At 44.3% G+C, this 25,783-nt stretch overlaps 1 protein-coding gene across 3 annotated transcripts in view; it reads right to left on the bottom strand.

Annotated features, from left to right (window-relative positions):
* Positions 1–25,783, bottom strand: part of LOC122563513 (receptor-type tyrosine-protein phosphatase U-like) — a 374,817-nt gene that overhangs the window by 158,524 nt on the left and 190,510 nt on the right. For all 3 annotated transcript variants that reach the window (XM_087976736.1, XM_087976734.1, XM_087976735.1), the window contains exon 15: positions 15,369–15,487. In XM_087976736.1, the coding sequence (XP_087832862.1) occupies positions 15,369–15,487 (119 nt within the window). The remainder of the gene's footprint in view (positions 1–15,368; positions 15,488–25,783) is intronic.

The raw sequence follows: 25,783 nt of genomic DNA, 5'->3' as shown, positions 1-25,783 counted from the left end.
AATTAAAATTAAAATGCACTGAAGGATTCAGACACCAGAGCAGAACAGGAACAACTATGTAACAATGCAACAAAAGCAATGTTAGAACAGGAAGTCATAACAATAGCAGCTGTGAAAATGCAAGAAGCCAAAGGTGAAGAATGGTTCACGTTTGCAAGCAGCAGCTGGTTTAGAAGAAGCAGAATGGATTAACTATGAGCAGTATTTGGAGCAGATGATATTTGGAACAAGGAAGGTAAGGTGGTAGCTCCCACATTCTACCAGCAGACCCAATGCAATGTTTACCATATACTAGCACACATAGGGAGGAATAAAATGATATAGCTAATATCTAATTGTTGGTGGTGGAAAGGAATGGGAAGAAACATAGCTATATTTTGCCAGAGATGCACTGTATATGCACAGACAGAACCAGGACAGGGAATTAAAATCAAAATGATCCACCAGCCCCATCCACAGTGATCATGGGAACACATCCAAATGGATTTTATAGGACCACTCCCACAAAGTCAGAATAAGAAATTCTGCCTGGTCATGGTCAACCAGTTTACCAGATGGGTAGAAACTTTCCCCACAAAGGACTGTAATGCAACCTGGATGGCAAAAATATTGGCAGCTGAAATAATACCCAGGTAGGTGAGTTCCCCTACAACTAGACACAGAACAATGGACTGACTTTACAGGCAAGTGCCTGAAGGAAACATAGAAACTCTTGGGAATAACACAAAAGTATCACATTGCCTACCACCCACAGAGCTTGGGTATGGTAGAGAGAATGAATAGAACACTGAAAACCGCTTGACCAAGGCAGTGGTAGGAAAAGGAGTTAAATGGAGTCTTTCCTTATGAGCCACTCTGATGGCCCAGAGAGCAACCTACTCAAGCTCATGATGTGATGAGCGGTGACTGCCCAGGAACTAATCATGAGGGGTGCAGAACTGACTAACAGCAAGGGACAAATCTGGGATTACATGAAAACCCTCTAAATATTTACACGTACTTCACGGACAAGGACGGGACCAACAGCTTGACAAGGACCGGAAGTCTGAGGGACACCCAGGACAAACAGAAATGCCAGTCCTAGGATCAAAGATCCTGATGAAAATAATCCCAAGCAAGGGAGCTTTGTTCCCCTGATGGGACGGACCTCATGAGGTAATAGTAACCGGTAACAGGAACGCATTTATTAATGAAAGCGGGATCGGTGAATGGCGACACCCTACCCAGTTACAAGTATAGAAGCACGAACAACCAACACGTCTTGTGTGCTCTCTATCTCTTTGTTTTTTTTTCCCCTCTCCCTCTCGCAGGTTTAAGGGCCTTATCACGTGACCACCAACAAGCAGCAGGAACTGGATCCTCGACCCCAGGATGGGAGCCGGAATAGTTTAAATTGCATATAAATGTGTGGCGCAGTTGCACGGTGATTGTAATTAAGTATATTGCTGATATTAGAGTAAGCATGAAAACAGTAATCCTCAGTGGAGTCTTCTTAATTTTGATCCCATCAGAGACAGACAGGCATGTGGTGAAATAGGAACTAAATGTTAACACATTTTTATTCATGTCATATGCTTAACCAAATGTATTAGTGTCTCCCACTGCTGCATTTGTTCAAACATTCCCATACATTCAAGTGTTCTGAGGTCTATTGCTTTTAATGAATGTGAAGTGACAGAATGGATGACACGTCACTATGAATACCTAACACCTGGGGTTTACATGGCTGACATGCTTTCTGCAAAGAATAGGTTGTCTTTGGGTGGATATTAGTAGGACATGGGATAAGTGTGAATCAGCAGGGTACAGCTTTTCTGTTTTTGAAGGTTGGTACCAACCCCAATGTAATACCTCCCATATGCCACCATTTGTTACCATTACCGACACATCAAGGGTAAGAAGACCAGTTACGTCTATTTGTTCTATTTGTTTTGAGCTGGAGGGTTGTTCTGCAGGTCAGAGTAATTGCACTCAATATTTTAATGTCACCTTGCCTACATCTAAATTGAATTTTACTAAACTTACATCAGTCGGAACCTTAATCATACATCGTCTTCTGACCATATAACTAAGTTTATCCTGTACAATGGCACCAGTTTGTGTGTGAACACAAAGCATACGCCTGGCGACAACCATCTTGAACAGGGTCATGTTACCTAGGCTATGTGGTGCCGTTTGTGCATTACACATCATCCCTCTTGAAGGAATCATTGGGACAGCGCAAATGTGTCATCACAGAAATGGAATGGTTCTTTGCAATCTTGCTGCCCCCTTTTTTAATGGTACAACATTGAAATGGAAAAATATAAACAACCCCTGGCCTCGACCCTGTGGAGTTGGGCAATGGGGTGGCTGGGATCCCTGGAGATGTCTACTGCCCACGGAATAGTAATTGTCATCATTATTGTTCTCCTATGCTGTGTTGCTTATAGCCTTTTAAAATGTTTCATTGCTGCAATAATGAAGATGATAACAGAGGAAGGACGACAGACCGAGTCAGTGGCTCTGCTGCATACAGATTTCCAGTGGAGCAACAAAAGAAATGACAAGCTCATCACATGACGAGAAGAGAATCATAAATGCAACACCGCCGAAAGAATTTCCTCATGATCTGCTATTTTGCCTACGGTTATAAAAGCATTGCCACGGGTGACCATCCGACCTGAACGAACTTTTGAATACTTTGCTTTGAACATACAAGCTAATAATGTGCGTATGGTCATAATCTGGCCTTGGGGAAAAAGGGGAAACTTTTGGGTAAGTCCATACTTGAGAGACAAAAGGGATGCCCATATTTGAGAAACACAAGGGATGCCCATATTTGAGAGACATAAGGGACGCCCATGTTTGAGAGTCACAAGATAGCTGGCAGCTAAGCCGTCCCTCTACCCCTGCACAAAATGGCACAAAAAAGAATTAAAAGCCTGCTCTAGCATCTAACTGAGACACAATGGTACCTTTGACAAGTGGTTATTCCAAGGCAAAAGGGAGCCTTGCACAAATGACAGCTGCAAGAAGATTTGTTAGAGATAGTTTAATAAGAAAATGACAAAGGACAGAACAGAGTTAGTTAGGACAAGGGGTGTAAAACATCCCAGAAGACTGTCAGCCTAGCTCATCATGCAGCTGTGGAAACAGCAGATAAAGGTATTTTGCAGTAATTAGTTGATTCTTTGAAGTTATTCACAATATTAAGAAATAGCTTTTTTAAAGATTCTGCAGATAATCCTGAGGTAAATTTCAGTGTAATTATAGATATACATATAGAACAAAATACAACAATCACTAAGAGCCTTAGGGGAAAAGATTTAAACAGAGATGAAAAAGTTAATTAGTCTCAGGAAACTTTTCTTTATGACTAAAGGAATGCCTGGTGTAACCTGTAAGGAACAAATTGCTTGCAACTCAGTAGCTAGAGTGCTAACAGTACAGTATATGACTTTACATATCCTAACTTTATAATAGAAGTTAATATTACAAATCTTATAGCAGTTAGAACCATATAAATATAATTAGGACCATGGGAAAATATGAGGAGTAACAGAATTTGATAGAGAGGGCAAATGAATATAATAAACAATAGAATTCAAGCAGTCCTGAGAGATAAGCAAGACTGGGACATGTCTGAAGGAGTACAGTTAGTAATGTTGGAAGGTGAATGAATAGGATGCATGGAAAGATCCCAAGGTTTGGTGATTACAATGACTGTTAAACACCATGAGACCATTGGAACCTTGTGCTGTCCATAGGAGTGTCCATCATTGATCAAGTCTTTCCCAGGGTTGGATATGTAGAATAAGGGGAAGAGCACAGTAACCATGTTGTATGGGATTATTGTGACACAAAATGTATAAAAATATTTTATGTCACTGTATAAACCAGAACGTCATTGACCTCTCTTCTGATCTAAGATAAAGGTTAAGGGGATAACTGAGTCCTCACATCAAGGCCAGTTTTGGGGCAAGTCTTTGGCCCTCTCCCTACATGATCTGGTGACTGCTTGAAGAAAGACTACCATGCGCCTGAATTCTACCTGCATAGAGTCATTGAGATGTACAGCATGGAAACAGATCCTTCGGTCCAACCCGTCCATGCCGACCAGATATCCCAACCCAATCTAGTCCCATCTGCCAGCACCCGGCCCATATCCCTCCAAACCCTTCCTATTCATATACCCATCCAAATGCCTCTTAAATGTTGCAATTGTACCAGCCTCCACCACATCCTCTGGCAGCTCATTCCATACACGTACCACCCTCTGTGTGAAAAAGTTGCCCCTTAAGTCTCTTTTATATCTTTCCTCTCTCACCCTAAACTGATGCCCTCTAGTTCTGGACTCCCCGACCCCAGGGAAAAGACTTTGTCTATTTATCCTATCCATGCCCCTCATAATTCTGTAAACCTCTATAAGGCCACCCCTTAGCCTTCGACACTCCAGGGAAAACACCCCAGCCTGTTCAGCCTTTCTCTATAGCTCAAATCCTCCAACTGTGGGCAACATCCTTGTAAATCTTTTCTGTACCCTTTCAAGTTTCACAACATCTTTCTGATAGGAAGGAGATCAGAATTGTATGCAATATTCCAACAGTGGCCTAACCAATGTCCTGTACAGCCGCAACATGACCTCCCAACTCCTATACTCAATACTCTGACCAATAAAGGAAAGCATACTAAACACCTTCTTCACTATCATATTTACCTGCAATTTCACTTTCAAGGAGCTATGAACATGCACTCAAAGATCTCTTTGTTCAGCAACACTCCCTAGGACCTTACCATTAAGTGTATGAGTCCTGCTAAGATTTGCTTTCCTAAAATGCAGCACCTTGCATTTATCTGAATTAAACTCCATCTGCCACTTCTCAGCCCATTGGCCCATCAGGTCCAGATCCAGTTGTAATCTGAGGTAACCCTCTTCGCTGTCCACTACACCTCCAATTTTGGTATCATCTGCAAACTTACTAACTGTACCTCTAATGCTCACATCCAAATCATTTATGTAGATGACAAAAATTAGAGGGCCCAGCACCGATCCTTGTGGCACTCCATTGGTCACAGGCCTCCAGTCTGAAAAACAACCCTCCACCACCTCTGTCTTCTACCTTTGAGCCAGTTCTGTATCCAAATGGCTAGTTCTCCCTGTATTCCATGAGATCTAACCTTGCTAATCAATCTCCCATGGGGAACCTTGTTGAACGCCTTACTGAAGTCATTATAAATCACATTTACCGCTCTGCTCTCATCAATCTTCTTTGTTACTTCTTCAAAAAACTCAATTAAATTTGTGAGACATGATTTCACATGCACAAAGCCATGTTGACTATCCAGAATCAGTCCTTGCCTTTCCAAATACATGTACATCCTGTCCCTCAGGATTCCCTCCAACAACTTGCCCACCACCGAGGTCAGGCTCACTGGTGTATAGTTCCCTGGCTTGTCCTTACCACCTTTCTTAAACAGTGGCACCACGTTAGCCAACCTCAAGTCTTCCGGCACCTCACCTGTGACTATCGATGATACAAATATCTCAGCAATCACTTCTCTAGCTTCCCACAGAGTTCTCGGTACACCTGATCAGGTCCTGGGGATTTATCCACCTTTACCGTTTCAAGACATCCAGCACTTTCTCCTCTGTAATCTGGACATTTTGCAAGATGTCACCATCTATTTCCCTACAGTCTATATCTTCCATATCCTTTTCTACAGTAAATACTGATGCAAGATACTCATTTAGTATCTCCCCCATTTTCATCTTGAGTCTTTGTCCTCAGTAGAGGGTTTCGTTCCTATAATTTCCTTCTTACCCTGTGGTAAAATATCTTTATGATCTTCAATGAGATCTCCTTTCCCTTACCATCTTATGATTTCTCTTTGCCCCAATTTCTATGCTTCACAAATTGAAATTGATATCGGAAGCCAAATATTGATTTATGAACCAACTCATAATCATCAGTTACTTCTGTTGCTAATTTTGCAGTTTCAACATTCTGCTCTTCCACATGAGTTCTCACTACTTCAGGAAGTAAATTTTGAACTCCTCCAAAATAATCGTCTCTCTATGATTGATCTATATGATTGATCTTAGTGAAATTTGAGAAGATTTGTAGCTCAGGTTTTGGTTTTGGGTGTAGGTTTGCTTGCTGAGCTGAAAGGTTCATTCCCAGACGTTTCGTTATTTTATTAGATAACATCTTCAGTGGACCACATGCGAAGCAATGCTGAAAATTCCTGATTTGTATTCATATGTTTGGGTTTCTTTGGGTTGGTGATGTTATTTCCTGTGGTGAAGTCACTTCCTGTTCCTTTTCTTGGGGGTGGTAGATGGTGTCTAACTCAATGTGTTTGTTGATAGAGTTCCAGTTGGAATGCCATGCTTCTAGGAATTCTTGTGCAGTTCCTTGTTTGGCTTGTCCTAGGATGGATGTGTTGTCCCAGTCGAAGTGGTGTCCTTCCTCATCCGTATGTGAGGATACTAGTGAGGGAGGGTCATGTCGTTTTGTGGCTAGTTGGTGTTCATGTATCCCGGTGGCTAGTTTTCTGCCTGTTTGTCCAATGTAGTATTTGTTACAGTTCTTGCACGGTATTTTGTAAATGATGTTAGTTTTGCTCATTGTCTGTATAGGGTTTTTCAAGTTCATTAGCTGCTGTTTTAGTGTGTTGGTGGGTGTGTGGGCTACGATGATGCCAAGGGGTCTAAGTAGTCTGGAAGCAATCATCCCAACACCCACAAACGAAGCTGCATCAGAACATTATTTCAACGAGCCCCCCACACTGTTGCAAAGAGGAACTACACAAAGCAGAGGAAAATCACCTATACCGTGTGTTCAAAAAGAATGGGTACCCAATGAACACAGTCCGCTGATTTCTCAGCAACAAACCCAAACAAGCAGACAAAACACGTCCAGAAACCTTAGACACTCTCCCCTACATCAAAGCTACGTGGAAATGACTGCCAGACTACTCAGACCCCTTGGCATCACAGTTTTTTTTAACACAGAGAGTGATATGTGTATGGAATGAACTTCCAGAGGAAAAGAATCAGACCACTGGAGGTTCTGAACATTTTTCAAAGGAAGAAATATTTCCTTTTTCTTCTAATCGAGCAGGTAATCCCATAAATTCATTATTAGTCACTTCCAATGCAGGTACAGTTATAATGTTTAAAAGACATTCGAATGAGTATATGAATAAGAAATGGTTAGAGGGATATGGGCCAAGCCCAGGCAGGTGGGACTAGTTTAATTTGGCATTTTGGTCAGCATGGACTAGTTGGGCTGAATGGTCTGTTTCCGTGCTGGTTGATTCTAAGGCTCTGCACTTTAACTACAAATTCTACACTTAGTAAGTCACTCTTTAATCCAACTCTATATAATCGGACCTTTTTTTTAAACCCTATATATACCGCCAATGAATAGTTTTACTTCATTCGTCCACTGGAAGACAAAGCCTATTATTTACCAGTAACATTGACAGACTCGATTGAGAGACTCCCAATATATTTATCAGATTACCTGCTTGATCAAAAGAAAAAAAAAGATTTCTTCCTTTGAAAAGGTTCAGAGCCTCAAGTGGTCTGATTGTCTTTAGACATAATCAAGGAAGAATAATCTTGCTTGTCCTGAGCCACCTTTCTCTTCCCAGAAGATTCAGAGGGAAAATGCTCCACTTATACCACTGCTACAGTTTTACTACCTATTTCCTTTTTATAATGCGCGATTTTCTAAAGATTCCTTCGACATTAAAATTACTGTAATAGATTTTCCATTTAACTCCAGCAACTAGCTTTCGCATGTCCAGTCCAATTAAAATGAAAGCATACTATTTTCTGTTGGAAATTTGAAATGAAAACAGAACATGCTGGAGAAACTCAACAGGTGTGACAGCACCTTTGGAGAGACAGAGTAATTATTTCAATAGTTCGACCCATCCCTCTCACCCCTTCCTTTCCCTCCCACAATAAAGATAAGGTTCCACATGTCGTCACTTCCCACAGCAGCAATCTCCTCATTCAAAGGATCACCTATGGCCTTTTCTGTCACCTCCACCAGGATACCAAGACCATACATAAGTTTTTCTTCCTTTCATTGCCAGCATACTTCAGGGACCATTCCTTCTGAGACATTGTGGTCTACTCTTCAATCTCTCCTAACACCTCCTCACATCCCCATGGTACCTCCCATGTAATCACAGATGGTTTGACACTTGCCCATGCACATCTTCCATCCTTACCATCCAAAGTCCCAAACATATCTTCTGGGTGAAACTGCATTTTACTCGTACTTTAGTAATTTAATCTATTGTATTCGCTGCGCATAATCTGCTCCCCTTTTAATTGGTAAGAGCAAATGGAGAGTGAGTAACAGCAGGAATACCTCTGCTCTGTCTAGAGGAATGATCTCTATCTCCCAATTGCTGGACATTTCAATAAACCAACTTCCTCCATGTTAACGTTTCTGTCATTGGTCTGCTAAGAAGACCAACACAAGCTAAAGAATTAACACTGCATTTTTCACTTAAGAACTTTACAGCCTCGAGGAGTCAATATTGAGCTCCACAACTTTACAGTGTGACTGTACTCATTTTTCTCACATTCCCAACAATTCTCTTACTGCGTCTTTTTTGTGTCTGTTGGCATTGCTGTCAGTAGATTGGACACATTTTCTCCTTTTCACATCGAACATTTAACACTTATTTTATATATCTATCTCTCCTTTACCATGGATGTGCAACCTGTTTATAGTTCTTTCCTGCATCAAGATGGTCTCAAGGTTCTCTGCTTCTTCCTGGAAAGAAGGTCTGAACCACCATCACTCTCCTCTGCCTGGCTGAGCTCATCCTCTCATTGAACAACTTCTCATTTAATTCCTCCTATTTCCTTCAGGTCAAAGGGATGGCCTTGAGTAGTTGCGTGGGCCCCAGTTACGTCTGTCTCTTTGTGGCATATGTAGAACATTCCCGGTTTCAGTCCTACTCTGGCCCCCAGCCATAATTCTTTCTCCAGTACATTGATGACATCATCAGTGTTGCTTCCCTCTTTCGTCTGGAATTGGAAAAGATTTATCAATTTCGTTTCCAATTTCCAACTTGCCCTCACCTTCACCTGGTCAATCACTTCCCTTTCTTGACATCTCTGTTTCTATTTCTGGTGATAAGTTGGATACCAATATACATTACAAACCCCCCAACTTCGCATCTGTTCTGATGATGCCAGTTTTGGCAAAGGAACCTCCAAATTATCCATATTTTTCCTCAATCAAGGATATCCCAGTGTTTTAGTTGACAGGGTTTTCAGCCATCTTACCCATCTCCCGGTCTTCGGCCTTCAGCCCCTCTCTTCCCTCCCACAACAGCGATTGGATTCCTCTTATCCTCACCTACTATCCCACCAGCATCCACATCCAAAGGATCATTAACCTCCATTTCTGCTTCTCCAGCTGGATGACACCACTAGACACATATTCTCCATTCTCCCTTGTCAGCCTTCTGCAGGGACTATTCCCTCTGGGACACCTTGTTTCACTCCTCCTCCACTTCCAAAATCTCCCCACTTCCCCACGGCACCTTCTCATGCAATCACAGAATGTGTAACACCTGCCATTTACTTCCTCCCTCCTCACTATCCAAGGTCTCAGATGCACCTTCAAGGTGAAGCAGTGATTTACCTGCACTTTATCTAATCTACTGTACTCACTGCTCACATTGTGATCTCCTCTACATTCAGGAAATGAAGTACAGACTGAGCAACCACTTTGCAGAATACCCATGTTCTGACAGCAAAAATGATCTTGAACTTCAGGCTGCCTGCCATTTCAACACACCACCGTATTCTCGAGCCAACATCTTTGTCTCTTCCAATGCAACGTTTTAATTGGGATTCAATATTTAGCTCAATAATCTTATTGCCTGAGCACCTTCTCACCTTATTCCAACCCTCATACACCAAGCCTTGTCATAACATAGCGTATTACCAACAACCCACTGTCAGCCACTAACAGTCCAGATTAGCAGCTATTCATTCTCCCAAGCTGACCTTTACCCCATTCGTTTATCTGCTAAACTGCTTTTGTCTCTCTCTGGACTCCACTTTCACGTATCATTTACTCTTTCCTCCACCCTCAATCTATTCTCCAGCACATATATATCAACCTTTTCCTGGATGGCCGAAGGGCCTGTTCCTGTGTTGGTCTTTGTTCTTTTCCTAGCTTCAATCAGTTTTGAAGAAAGATCACTGGACTTGAAATGTTAACTCTGCTTTCTCTCCACACATGCTGTCAAACCCTGCTGAGTTATTCCCAGTAATTTCTGTTTCTGTTTCTTCTTTACCAAAATTATCACTAATGTAGTCTTTTTTCTCTGGGCTTGCTGCCATCTGTTCCAGTTTTGCCTCCTCTCCATCTGTCACTGGCATAAAGAAAACATAATTTTCCACCTCCTTTCAGTTCTGAAAAAGAGTCATACTGGACCTGAAACATCATCTCTGTTTCTCTCTCTGTAGATGCTGCCAGATCTGCTGAGCTTCTCTAGTACTTTTGTTTTCATTTATTATTTTCTTTTCATCACTTTTCGTTTCTAGCCTTTCTCCTTAGTTATTTTGGCACCCTTCTGTTTGTTACATAAAACTAATAGCTATTCTCAAATTTTCAACTCCTCGAATTTCCTTGTTGATTCCCATACGACAATATGGCCTCATATATAATTGCCTGCAGGAGATATCATTGATATTAGCAAGACGTCCTACTTTGCCATGATCTTTGTTATTATTTAATGTAGCAATACTGGAAAATAGATTACTGTCTGAAATCTCACTTGATAGAAGTATTATGCCTGTTTTCACTCTTTAATTTCTTAACTAATAAACTTGCAAGCATTTCATTTTGCTGACTGTCAACATATTCACCAGATGTATTCCATTTCCCTCTCTCTGAGATGCAAAGACTCACAGATCTCTTAGAAAACACTTCAAGCTTTTTCCACTTACATTGACTACTTTGGGGCAGCTAAACATCACATGCTATGAATGTTTTCTTCTGAACTGAACCTGCTCTCTGGGTAGTGAAAAAAAATCAACTCAGTAAAGTCTTCAGCAATTATCTTATCAGATTCTGTGTCTCAACATATATTTTAAGTTTTTGTTTTATTCACTCTTGTGTTGTGGCCATCATTGACTGACCAGCATTTACTACCTGTTCCTAGTTCCCCTTGAGAAGGTGGGTGGCACGGTGGCACAGTGGTTAGCACTGCTGCCTCACAGCGCCAGAGACCCGGGTTCAATTCCCGACTCAGGCGACTGACTGTGTGGAGTTTGCACATTCTTCCCGTGTCTGCGTGCGTTTCCTCCGGGTGCTCCGGTTTCCTCCCACAGTCCAAAGATGTGCAGGTCAGGTGAATTGGCCATGCTAAATTGCCTGTAGTGTTAGGTTAAAGGGGTAAATGTAGGGGTATGGGTGGGTTGCGCTTCGGCGGGTCGGTGTGGACTTGTTGGGCCAAAGGGCCTGTTTCCACACTGTAAGTAATCTAATCTAATCTAAAGTAATCTAATCTAAAAAAGGTGGTGGTAAACTACTTTCTGGAGCTGCTGCAGTCCATGTGGTGTAGGTAAACCCACATTATCATTAGGGAGGAAATTCTCTAAGTCATATGGTTTCTAGGAAATGCTGCAGTGACCAAACGCTAAAACATTGAGTTTCTGACCCCTTTAAAAAAAAATAACTTCGTCGAACTTTAGGTCAAGTGCATATTTATCTCTACTATAGAACACAAGTTCCCAATTCATATTATATTACAAACCTTCATCACAACAGACCAAATGTAATTTAGTTACAGTTTTGAACGCATGCAAACCAAAACAGATAGGCTATGCCATCATTATCTCAAATACATGTGAATAATAAAAGCTGAATGCTGATTAATTGGGTTTACATAGAACATAGAACATAGAACAATACAGCACAGAACAGGCCCTTCGGCCCACGATGTTGTGCCGAACTTCTAACCTAGATTAAGTACCCATCCATGTACCTATCCAAATGCCGCTTAAAGGTCGCCAATGATTCCGACTCTACCACTCCCATGGGCAGCGCATTCCATGCCCCCACCACTCTCTGGGTAAAGAACCCACCCCTGACATCTCCCCTATACCTTCCACCCTTCACCTTAAATTTATGTCCCCTTGTAACACTCTGTTGTACCCGGGGAAAAAGTTTCTGACTGTCTACTCTATCTATTCCTCTGATCATCTTATAAACCTCTATCAAGTCACCCCTCATCCTTCGCCGTTCCAACGAGAAAAGGCCGAGAACTCTCAACCTATCCTCGTACGACTTCCTCTCCATTCCAGGCAACATCCTGGTAAATCTTCTCTGCACCCTCTCCAAAGCTTCCACATCTTTCCTAAAGTGAGGCGACCAGAACTGCACACAGTACTCCAACTGTGGCCTAACCAAAGTCCTGTACAGCTGCAACATCACTTCACGACTCTTGAATTCAATCCCTCTGCTAATGAACGATAATACTCCATAGGCCTTCTTACAAACTCTATCCACCTGAGTGGCAACCTTCAAAGATCTATGTACATAGACCCCAAGATCCCTCTGTTCCTCCACCTGACTAAGAACCCTACCATTAACCCTGTATTCCGCATTCTTATTTGTTCTTCCAAAATGGACAACCTCACACTTGGCAGGGTTGAACTCCATCTGCCACTCCTCAGCCCAGCTCTGCATCATATCTAAGTCCCTCTGCAGCCGACAACAGCCCTCCTCACTGTCCACAACTCCACCTATCTTCGTATCATCTGCAAATTTACTGACCCACCCTTCGACTCCCTCATCTAAGTCATTAATAAAAATTACAAACAGCAGAGGACCCAGAACTGATCCCTGCGGAACTCCACTTGTAACTGGGCTCCAGGCTGAATATTTACCATCTACCACCACTCTCTGCCTTCGACCGGTTAGCCAGTTTTCTATCCAATTGGCCAAATTTCCCTCTATCCCATGCCTCCTGACTTTCGACATAAGCCTACCATGGGGAACCTTATCAAATGCCTTACTAAAATCCATGTACACTATATCCACTGCTCTTCCCTCATCCACATGCTTGGTCACCTCCTCGAAGAATTCAATAAGACTTGTAAGGCAAGACCTACCCTTCACAAATCCGTGTTGGCTGTCCCTAATCAAGCAGTGTCTTTCCAGATACTCATAAATCCTATCCCTCAGTACCCTTTCCATTACTTTGCCTACCACAGAAGTAAGACTAACAGGCCTGTAATTCCCGGGGTTATCCCTATTCCCTTTTTTGAACAGGGGCACAACATTCGCTACTCTCCAGTCCCCTGGTACCACCCCCGTTGCCAGTGAAGACGAGAAGATCATTGCCAACGGTACTGCAATTTCCTCTCTTGCTTCCCACATAATCCTAGGATATATCCCGTCAGGCCCGGGGGACTTGTCTATCCTCAAGTTGTTCAAAATGTCCAACACATCTTCCTTCCTAACAGGTATCTCTTCTAGCTTACCAGTCCATTTCACACTCTCCTCTTCTACAATACGGTCCCTCTCGTTCGTAAATACTGAAGAGAAGTACTTGTTCAAGACCTCTCCTATCTCTTCCGACTCAATACACAGTCTCCCACTACTGTCCTTGATCGGACCTACCCTCGTTCTCGTCATTCTCAGGTTTCTCACATACGCATAAAATGCCTTGGGGTTATCCTTGATCCTATCCGCCAACGATTTTTCATGCCCTCTCTTAGCTCTCCTAATCCCTTTCTTCAGGTCCCTTCTGGCTAGCCTGTATCCCTCCACTGCTCTGTCTGAATCCTGTTTCCTCAACCTTATGTAAGCCTCCTTCTTCCTCTTTACCAGACATTCAACCTCTCTCGTCAACCAAGGCTCCCTCACACGACCATTTCTTTCCTGCCTGATAGGTACATACATATCATGGACACGTCGTATCTGCTCTTTGAAAAAGTTCCACATTTCCACCACATCCTTCCCTGACAGCCTATGCTCCCAACGTATGCTCCTCAAATCCTGCCTTACAGCATCGTAATTTCCCTTCCCCCAATTATAAAATCTACCTTGTTGTGCGCACCTATCTCTCTCCATAACCAAGATGAAAGTCACAGAATTGTGGTCACCATCACCAAAATGTTCACCCACTAACAAGCCCACCACTTGTCCCGGTTCATTACCGAGTACCAAATCCAATGTGGCCTCCCCTCTGGTTGGACAATCTACATACTGCGTTAGAAAAGCTTCCTGGACACACTGCACAAACACCGCCCCATCCAATCTACTTGATCTAAAGAGCTTCCAATCAATATTTGGGAAGTTGAAGTCGCCCATGACTACGACCCTGTGGCTTCTGCACCTTTCAAAAATCTGTTTCCCAATCTGTTTCTCCACATCTCTGCTGCTATTGGGGGGCCTATAGTAAACACCCAACAAGGTGACTGCACCTTTCCTATTTCTGACTTCAGCCCATACTACCTCCAGAGGCAGATCCCCCTCAAACTTCCTTTCTGCAGCCGTTATACCATTTCTAATTAGCAATGCCACCCCCCCTCCTTTTTTCCCACCCTCCCTAATCTTACTGAAACATCTGTAACCAGGAACCTCCAACAGCCATTCCTGTCCCACATCTATCCACGTTTCCGTGATGGCCACAACATCGTAGTCCCAGGTACCGATCCACGCCTTAAGTTCACCCACCTTATTTCTGATACTCCTTGCGTTGAAGTATACGCACTTGAGCCCATCTCTGTGTCCGCAAGTAGTCCCTGTCAGTGCTACCTTCTCCACAGCCTCCCTACAGTCTTGGGCATCCTGACAAACAGCTAACCTACTTGCTGGACTACAAGTCCGGATCCCATCCCCCTGCCAAATTAGTTTAAACCCCCCCGAAGAGTGCTAGCAAACCTACCCCCCAGGATATTGGTGCCCTTCTGGTTTATGAACATCAATTCTAAAAACATCCTGAAAGCAAGAAAGTGGTGCCTATGGCTTACATGCACATTTTTAGGGCAAATCATACTAGATTCCATATTGCCATATTAAGTGAGAAATGATATGCTGTTTGTGTTACATTGATCGAGCTTACCCTGCACCCATTTTGGGAACTTTGCAATCTTGCTCCTGTAATAATTTAATATGGGTTGTTTCCATGCAAGCATCTTATATTACATCTAGTTCAGCTAAACATTCCAGAATGATGAGTGGTTCACTGCATCATTAAATACTATATTCTTTACGTTAAGCATTCATGAAGAAAAATATCAGAGGGCAGGGAAGATATTTTTTCCACAAATAATATCTAGAGATAGAAAAGATTTATAATAGATGTTACCCTTCTGAAGGACTTACGTCTGCTGCTGCTGTCAAGGTCCTCCAGCAGGTCAGTGGTGCACCTAGCCATGACATTCGTTCTGTTTGTTCTGTTATGGTGGGAACTCACCAAAGTCCTGTTCCTTTGGGTGCATTTCCTGTTGGAATGAATGCAAGTCAGTTAGTGTGATGTGGCTTTGAAATATGCAACTCTTTCTGAAATTCAGAATACATCTAAATTACAAATAAAATGACTAGAGACAGCAATAAATAAGTTTATTTAAAAATCAATGCAGATTTTTTAGGGTTCTATGAGGAAATAACAGAGAATATGAGCACAAGGAAAGAACTTAATGTAATATTGAAAGTGAACTAGGAGGCGGATGATACGTTTCTCACAGTCAAGATCAAATGTCATAATGCTGACTATATCCATCATTTCATAATTAGTTTCGTGCACTTTATAAATATAAAATTAAATTACTTATTTTAACACTGTGCTTTTGAACAGTAACTAGCAAGTAAATGCTGAGAGGTACTTGCATTTTCATTACAGTTAAAGAGAAAAGTTTTCGGGACTTGCAATGCAAAATGTTTATCACCCTGTAACTCCAAAAACACAACCTTTCTGGGAAACAAGACCAGTACAGATTACAGGTGACTGGTGTTTCTTTTTTTTTTGTTTATTCATTTTGTAGGATGTGAGCATCAGTTGCTGACCAGCATTTATTGCCCATCCCTAGTTGCCCTTGACAAGGTGATGGTGAGCTGTCTTCTTGAGCTGTTGCAGTTCACCTGCTGTGGGTTAACCCACAATGTTATTAGGAATTGAATTTCAGGAGTCTGACTCAGCAACATTGAAGGAACGGCGATATATTTCCAAGGCAGGATGGTGAGTGGCTTGGAGAGGATCTTGAAGGTAGTGATGTTCCCAAATATCTGCTGCCTTTGTCCTTCCAGATGGAAGTGGTTGTGGATTTTTAAAGTGCTGTCTGAGGGTCTTTGGTGAATTTCTGTACTGTATCTTGTAGATAGTACACATTGCTGTTACTGAGTGTGGTGGTGGAGGGAGTGTATGTAGTGCCAATTAAGCAGGTTGCTTTGTCCTCAGTGCTGTTAAGCTTCCTCAGTATTGTTGGGGCTGCACTCATCCAAACAGGTGGTCCATCACACTCCTGACTTGTACCTTGTAGATGGTGGACAGACTTTGGAGAGTCAGGTGGTGAGTTACTCGCCATAGTTTTCTGAGCCTCTGACCTGCTCTTGTCGCCACTACGTTTATGTGATGAATCCAGTTGAGTTTCTCATCAATGGTAACTTTCAGGATTTTGATAGTGGGGAAATCAGTGATGGCAACACCATTAAATGTCAATGGGCAGTGGTTGTATTGTCTCTTATTGATGATGGTCATAGCCTGGCATTTGTGTAGCATGAATGTTACTTGACGCTTTATGTGTTTTGGTACAACTAGATTACAGTTTCTTGTTTTAAACTATATGCTGCATTTTGGCTTTCAATCAATATATTTATGTGTTTGCAGGCTATTATTAGTGGGGCATTCTGGTTTGTTTCATGTTATGAAAATTTGATCATGAGTACTGCTGAAAAAGCACACATTTTGTTGAAGTTTTTATTGTCTTGCACTCATTATGACATTTGCAAGAATGTGAATTAAAAAAAGAGAACAATATTTTATACTATACGAGAGAAAAATGCTGATTGGTTGGCAAGTGGACTTTGATTAATAGAAGCATTGTTATGGAGAACACATCAATTAGGTGTGGACCGACAATTAACTACCAAGCTTAGATTAATTCTTTGATTAGATTAGAAATGGGAATGAGTGGGCAGCATGGTAACTCAATGGTGAGCACTGCTGTATCTCAGTGCCAGGGACCCAATTTTGATTCAGCCTTGGATGACTGTCTACGTGGTGCTTGCATAAGACCAGGGAGTGAGTGACCAGGCTGAGGCCGGGAGTGAGAGACCACACTGAGGCCGGGAGTGAGTGATCACACTGAGGCCGGGAGTGAGTGATCACACTGAGGCCGGGAGTGAGAGACCACACTGAGGCCGGGAGTGAGTGATCACACTGAGGCCGGGAGTGAGTGATCACACTGAGGCCGGGAGTGAGTGATCACACTGAGGCCGGGAGTGAGTGATCACACTGAGGCCGGGAGTGAGTGACCAGGCTGAGGCCGGGAGTGAGAGACCACACTGAGGCCGGGAGTGAGAGACCACACTGAGGCCGGGAGTGAGTGATCACACTGAGGCCGGGAGTGAGTGATCACACTGAGGCCAGGAGTGAGTGATCACACTGAGGCCGGGAGTGAGTGATCACACTGAGGCCGGGAGTGAGAAACCGGGCTGAGGCCGGGAGTGAGTGACCAAGCTGAGGCCGGGATTGAGAGACCAGGCTGAGGCTGGGAGTGTGAGACCATACTGAGGCCAGGAGTCAGTGATCACACTGAGGCCGGGAGTGAGAGACCAGGCTGAGGCCGGGAGTGAGAGGTCACACTGAGGCCGGGAGTAAGTGATCACACTGAGGCCGGGAGTGAGAGACCAGGCTGAGGTCGGGAGTGAGTGATCACACTGAGGTCGGGAGTGAGAGGCCACACTGAGGCTGGGAGTGAGAGACCACACTGAGGCCAGGAAGGAGAGACCACACTGAGGCCAGGAGTGAGAGACCACACTGAGACCGTGAGTGAGAGACCAGGCTGAGGCCGGGAGTGAGAGACCACACTGAGGCCGGGAGTCAGAGACCAGGCTGAAGCCGGGAGTGAGAGACCACACTGAGGCCGGGAGTGAGTGACCATACTGAGGCCCGGGGTGAGAGACCAGGCTGAGGCCAGGAGTGAGAGGTCACACTGAGGCTGGGATGAGTGACCACACTGAGGCCCGGGGTGAGAGACCAGGCTGAGGCCGGGAGTGAGAAACCAGGCTGAGGCCCGGGTGAGAGACCAGGCTGAGGCCGGGAGTGAGAGACCAGGCTGAGGCCGGGAGTGAGAGACCATACTGAGACCCGGGGTGAGAGACCAGGCTGAGGCCGGGAGTGAGAGGTCGCACTGAGGCCGGGAGTGAGTGACCACACTGAGGCCAGGAGTGAGAGACAACACTGAGGCCAGGGGTGAGTGACCACACTGAGGCCCGGGTGAGAGACCAGGCTGAGGCCGGGAGTGAGAGACCAGGCTGAGGCCGGGAGTGAGAGACCAGGCTGAGGCCAGGATGAGTGACCACACTGAGGCCGGGAATGAGAGACCACACTGAGGCTGGGAGTGAGTGACCACACTGAGGCCCGGGGTGAGTGACCACACTGAGGCTGGGAGTGAGAGACCACACTGAGGCCAGGAGTGAGTGACCACACTGAGGTCCAGGGTGAGAGACCAGGCTGAGGCCAGGAGTGAGAGACCAGGCTGAGGCCGGGAGTGAGAGACCAGGCTAAGGCCGGGAGTGAGAGACCAGGCTGAGGCCCGGAGTGAGTGACCGTACTGAGGCCCGCAGTGAGAGACCAGGCTGAGGCCGGGAGTGAGAGGTCACATTGAGGCCAGGAGTGAGAGACCACACTGAGGCCGGGAGTGAGAGACCAGGCTAAGGCCGGGAGTGAGAGACCAGGCCAAGGCCGGGAGTGAGAGACCAGGCTGAGGCCCGGGGTGAGAGACCACACTGAGGCCGGGAGTGAGAGACCACACTGAGGCTGGGAGTGAGAGACCAGGCTGAGGCCGGGAGTGAGAGACCACATTGAGGCCGGGAGTGAGAGACCACACTGAGGCTGGGAGTGAGAGACCAGGCTGAGGCCCGGGGTGAGACACCACACTGAGGTTGGAAGTGAGTGACCAGGCTGAGGCCGGGAGTGAGAGACCACACTGAGGCCGGGAGTTAGAGACCACACTGAGGCCAGGAGTGAGTGATCACACTGAGGCCGGGAGTGAGTGATCACACTGAGGCCGGGAGTGAGTGATCACACTGAGGCCGGGAGTGAGTGACCAGGCTGAGGCCGGGAGTGAGAGACCACACTGAGGCCGGGAGTTAGAGACCACACTAAGGCCGGGAGTGAGTGATCACACTGAGGCCGGGAGTGAGAAACCGGGCTGAGGCCGGGAGTGAGTGACCAAGCTGAGGCCGGCATTGAGAGACCAGGCTGAGGCTGGGAGTGTGAGACCATACTGAGGCCAGGAGTCAGTGATCACACTGTGGCCGGGAGTGAGAGACCAGGCTGAGGCCGGGAGTGAGAGGTCACACTGAGGCCGGGAGTAGGTGATCACACTGAGGCCGGGAGTGAGAGGCCACACTGAGGCTGGGAGTGAGAGACCACACTGAGGCCAGGAAGGAGAGACCACACTGAGGCCAGGAGTGAGAGACCACACTGAGACTGTGAGTGAGAGACCAGGCTGAGGCCGGGAGTGAGAGACCACACTGAGACCGTGAGTGAGAGACCAGGCTGAGGCCGGGAGTGAGAGACCACACTGAGGCCGGGAGTGAGAGACCAGGCTGAGGCCGGGAGTGAGAGACCACACTGAGGCCGGGAGTGAGAGACCAGGCTGAAGCCGGGAGTGAGAGACCACACTGAGGCCGGGAGTGAGTGACCATACTGAGGCCCGGGGTGAGAGACCAGGCTGAGGCCAGGAGTGAGAGGTCACACTGAGGCTGGGATGAGTGACCACACTGAGGCCGGGAGTGAGAGACCAGGCTGAGGCCTGGGAGTGAGAGACCAGGCTGAGGCCTGGGAGTGAGAGACCAGGCTGAGGCCGGGAGTGATGCTTGTCAGCCCAAGCCTGGATATTGTCCAAATCTTGCTGCATTTGGATATGTACTGCTTCAATATCTTTCGCGAAATCATTGGCCAACATCCCTACTTCTGCCCTTATGATGGAAGCAATGTCATTGATGAAGCAACTGAATTTGATTGGGCTGAGGCCATTACCTTGAGGAACCCCTGCAGAGCTGTTCTGGAGCTGAGATGACTGACCTCCAACAACCACGACAGACCTCCAACAACCATGACTCTAACCATCAAGAATCTTCCCACTGATACCCACTGATTCCAATTTTTCTAGGGCTTCTTGATGCCACACTTGATTGAATGCCGCCTTGATGTCAAGGGCTGTCACTCTCACTTCACTTCTGCAATTCAGCTCTTCTGTCCATGTTTGAACAAAAGCTGACCAATGAGGTCAGGAGCTGAGTGGCCCTGGTGGAATCCAGACTGAGCATCACTGAGCAGGTTATTGCTGGGCAGGTGCTGTCTCATAGCACTGTTGGTGACACCTTCCTTTACTTTACCGACAATCGAAACTAGACTAATGGGGCAGTAATTGGCCGAGTTGGATTTGTCCTGCTTTTTATGTACAGGACATATTTGGGCAATTTCCAACACTGTCAGGTAGATGTGAGTGTTATAACTGTACTGGAACAGCTTGGCTAGGGGAGCGGCAACTTCTGGAGCAAGATTCTTGAGTACCATTGTCAGAATGTTGTCAGGGATCATAACCTTTGCAATATTCAGTGTCTCCAACTGTTTTTTGGTGCTTGCATGTTCTCCCTGTGTCTGCATAGGGTTCTGCTGGGTGTTCCAGTCTTCCAATGATAAAGCCAGTTGTACTACCTGTTTGAAGTACAGTTGGGCTTCATACATTAGGAGATTGAGTGAGGTGAATTACTTGATAAGAATGCCCAACAGAAAGAGTATGTCAGATGAATATACTCAAAATGTATTTTGATTGGGACAGAAAGCATAAGGAGAATGTGTTACTGATTGTAACAGAGAGTGAATAACCCAGTTCAGAGGACTCTGATTGGGGCATTCCTTAAACTAAATTGGCTAGTGAGGATGTTCCCATATAGTGGGATTAATTATTGAGTTACCTTCCAGAAGTAACTTAAAATGACCTGAAAGAGTAATTGCAATCACATGCAGAGATATGTGGGAATAAGCAGGGAATACTAATCTGATTATACTTGATGTAGATATAGCAAATTAAGCAGCATCCTTAAAGACTTAATCCTATAAGGTTGGCACAGCTTCAAAGAGAGATTGAATGCACGTTCAAAGACAATATAATTGATTAAAATTTTTGCGAAAATCTATTGCTTGAGAGCTGGTTGGATTCGTTGTTGGTCTGTTCGCCGAGCTGGGAGGTTTGTTGGCAGATGTTTCACCCCCTTTCTGGGTGACATCCTAAGTGCTGTGTTGCCTCCTGTTAAGTGCTGCTGTTCTGTTCCGCTTTGAACTTAGTTGGTTCAGTTTGAGCTGTTTCCAGTTGGTGCCGGTTCCAGTTTTCCATTGCAGCAGTTTGTATGTTGGGTCCAGGTCAATATGTTTGTTGATGGAGTCCAAGGATGTATATCATGCTTCTAGGAATTTTCTTGTTGTCCTTTGTTTAGCCTGTCCTAGTATAGTTGTATTTTCCCAGTCACAATCTTGTTGTCCATGTGGATGGATACCAAGAAGAATACCAGGCCGTGTCGCTTGGTTGCTAACTGGTGTTCATGGATGCAGGTCGCTAGTTGTCTGCCTGTTCATCCTAGATGGTGCATAGTGCAGTCGCTGTAAGAGGACAGGCTAAACAAAGAACAGCAAAAGAATTCCTGGCATCATGGTACTCATCCTCAGACTCCATCAACAAACACATTGACCTGGACCCAATATTCAAACCACTGCAATGAAAACTGAAACTAGCACCAACTCGAAACAGCTCAAACCGAACCACATAAATTTAAAGTGGAACAGTACAGCAATGCTTCACAGGAGGCAACACAGCATTGATGATGTCACCGAGAAAGAGACAAAATGTATGCCAACAAATCTATCAGCTCAGCAAACAGACCAACAACTAATACAATGTAATTGAAGGGAGTTGTAGTGACTGGACCTCACCATTGTAATTGTGCCAAAACCAGCTGGCACCCAGTAATTATCTGTAGACTATTGCAAAGTCAGTACAGTTACAAAATCTGACTTATTTCCTATTCCAAGTTTGGAAGACTGTATTGAGAATGTTGGACAGGCAACTTGTATTTCTAAATTGGACTTACTCAGAGGACACTGCCAAGTGACTTTAGCCAAAAGATCAAAGGAAAGTTCAGCTTTCATGATGCCGAACAGACTGTACTAGTTTAAAGTCATACCATTTTATGTATGAAAAATATGCCAGCCACATGCCAAAGACTAACTAATGAAGTCATTTAAGGATTATGTAACTGTACATTGACAATTTGGTGATTTTTGGTCACACATGTAAGGAGCATTTGAACCTCTATCGGATTTGATTGATCAAATTCAGGAGGCAGCCTTGGTGATAAACCTGGCTAAGAGTGAGTTTGTAAAAGCCCAAATTACGTTAGAACTTGGAAAAATGGTGCCACAGTATTCAAAAGCAAAGGCCATTTGAGAGCTTCCTATACCATCAATGAAGAGGGAAGTTGGACATTACCACACCTTGGGAGAAGGCAAGGGTGAGAAGGAGAGTCCTTCATGATAGTCTCAGCCAGTGCAGGAATTGAATCCTTGCATTTGGCATTATCTACATCAGAAACTAGCTATATAGCCAACTGAGCTAAGATCTGGGGGTCAGTTAGCTTAGATGGATAGTTTACAACATCCAGTGACACCAACAGCGTGGGTTCAATTCCCACATCAGCTCAGGCTCCTATGAAGGATTCTCCTTCTCAACTTCTTCCCTTTGCCTGAGGTATAGTGACCCTCAAATTAAACAACCACCAGTGGTCTTTTTTTCTAATGGAAGAGCAGCCTATAGTTTCATATGACAATAGGAAATTTACCTTTACCATTCAATAAGCATATTGAAACAGACTACTTGATTCTAAAAACAGAAGGATCTGCTTTTAATGTTAATGCACACTCAATGCATGCTCTGCTACTGAGTTTTTTCCACACTGTGAAAGAACTGAATGAAATTGTATATACTTGTATATATGGCTATTGGTAGGAATAGTCCTCATGTGACAGCTGCAACAGTAAAGTGATGGGGAAGTTCAGATTGGTCCAGGTTGATTCAATTTGAGGAAGAAAATAGGAATGTAATTGTGATTGGGGACTGTATACTTCATGGGCTTGGTACTGTTCTCTGAAGTGTAAGAGGGAGTCTTTAAAGCTGTGTTGCCTACCTGGTGCCAGGATGAATGCCATGTCCTTGAGATTAAAGAAAAGCTGGAGAGGAAGGGAGGGGCACAATAGTTGTTGTCCACATTGTTAGCAATGATAATGGTAGGATGACAAAGAAAGTTTTGCTGAAAGACCTTGAACAGTTGGGAGCTAAAACAGGAAACAGAATCTCCAGGTTATAATCTTTGGATTCCTACTTGAGCCACAGGCAAACTGGCTTCAGGTAAATAAAATAAAAAAGTTAAATGCATACTTCAAAGATTGGTGGAATGGCTTTTAGGGTCAGGCTCTGGTACCAGTATTAGGGAGAAAGGAGCTGTTCTTTTGGGATAAGCTTCACTTGAATTGTGCTGCGACCAGTGTCCTGCAAGTAGAATATCTAGAGAGAGAGAAAAAGTTTGATAGAGAGGAAATGTAGACATACAACACAGGAAAATTGACAGAATTACAGCGTAGCAATTTGGAGAATAATATTTAGGGTGGAACAGTTGGAAACAATGCATACAAACAATGCATACAATGCATACAAAAAACTGCAGTAATGGGATCAAAATAACAATGGGGAAATAATATCTGAAAGGCAGAATTAATTACTCTTTACTTGAATGTGCATACTACTGAAAATTAAAATAGATTGATTAAGCACACAAATACAAATTAATGAGTTTGATATTATAGCCATTACAGAGACATGATTACAAAAGTTAAAAGCTAGGAACTCAATATTCAGGGGCATGTGACTTTTCTAAAGGACAGGCAGGATGTAAAGAGTGGGAAGTAACAGTGTTGGTATGGGATGGAATAAGTGCAATAGCAAGAAAATATCTTGAACTGGAAGATGTAGATGTAGATGCATGGAGGTAAGAAACAAAAAGGAAAAAAAAGGAATAGTCTAGTAGGAATAGTCGATAGGCCCCCTTAACAGTAGCTCTACAGATGGATAAAAAATAAATCAGGAGATAATAAAGGCAGGTAATAAAGGCTGTACATTAGTCATGCGTGACTTTAATCTTTGTGTTGATTGAGATAGTCAGATTGGCAGTCGAAATCATGAAGAAGAATTCATAGAGCGTAATCATGATAGTTTCCTGGAACAATATCCAACCAGGATTTAGGCTATTTGGATATGGTGATGTGCAACAAGACAGGTATAATAAACCATGTCAAAGTAATAGAAGCCTTTGAAAGCAATGGCCATAACATAGTATTTAGCATTCAGTTTGAGAGAGAGGAACTTGGGTCTGGAAGAATTGTAGTAAACTTAAATAAGAATAATTCCAAAGAAATGAGTGCAGAATTGGCTGGAGTGGAGTGAGCAAAGACAATTGAGGAACAACAATAGACTTTTAAAAGAATAGCTTGTGCCTCACAGCAAAGAGAAACTCCAGCGAATGACTTGGTTGAGGAATGTTAAAATTCAAAAGCTGAGTTTGTAGATGACATAAAATAAGTTTGATGGTAAATGTGAGGATGACACAAAGACACTGAAGAGAGCTATAGACAGGTAAAGTAAGTGGGCAAACTTTGCAGATGGAAAATAATGTGTCGGAAAGGTTATAGACTTTAACAGGGAGAATAAAGGGTGTGAACATGATTTAAATGGAGAAAGACTGCAGAAAGCTACAAAATGTAGTTCATTCATTCATGAATCACAAAAGAACTTTGGAGCAATGAGAGGCGGGAGCCGGGAGGAGGTGACGTTGGTGCGAGGTGATTGTCGGGAAGGCCAGTAAGTATATTTAAACTTCTTACCTTCAGGCCAGCGAGGGAGGAGCGAGCAAAGGACTTCTGGGAAGGGTACGTAGAACAGTTTATATTTGCGTGGTTCCCGCGTTAGAGAGCTGGAGTTGGATGAACATCGGATCATTTGGGAGGCAGAGTGGGTTATTGACAGGACTTACAGAGAGATAATCACTCCCCAGATAAAAGAAAAAGACAGATAGGTAATAGTTAGGGGACGGAAAGGGAACCGGCAGGCAGTGCAGGGATCCCCTGTGGCCATTCCCCTCAACAATGAGTATACCGTTTGGGTACGGTTGGGAGGGATGACTTACCAGGGGAAAGCAGTGGGGCACCTGCTGCTCAGAAGGGAAGGGGGAAGAGGAGCAGAGCAGTAGTCATTGGGGACTCGATAGTTAGGGGGACAGATAGGAGGTTCTGTGGGGACAAGACAGACTCATGGTTGGTGTGTTTCCTCGCGGGTGCCAGGGTCCGTGATGTCTCTGATTGTGTTTTTGGGACCCTTCGGGAGGAGGGAGAGCAGCCCCAAGTTGTGGTCCACATTGGCACCAACGACATAGGTCAGAAGAGAGATGGGGACTTGAGGCAGAAA

This window comes from Chiloscyllium plagiosum, unplaced genomic scaffold, assembly GCF_037043375.1.
Source record: "Chiloscyllium plagiosum isolate Xiang-an unplaced genomic scaffold, Cpla_swu_hap1 HiC_scaffold_30, whole genome shotgun sequence".
NCBI lineage: Eukaryota > Metazoa > Chordata > Chondrichthyes > Orectolobiformes > Hemiscylliidae > Chiloscyllium > Chiloscyllium plagiosum.
The sequence above is the reverse complement of the archived record's forward strand: the minus strand, read 5'-3'. Positions and strand labels throughout refer to the sequence as shown.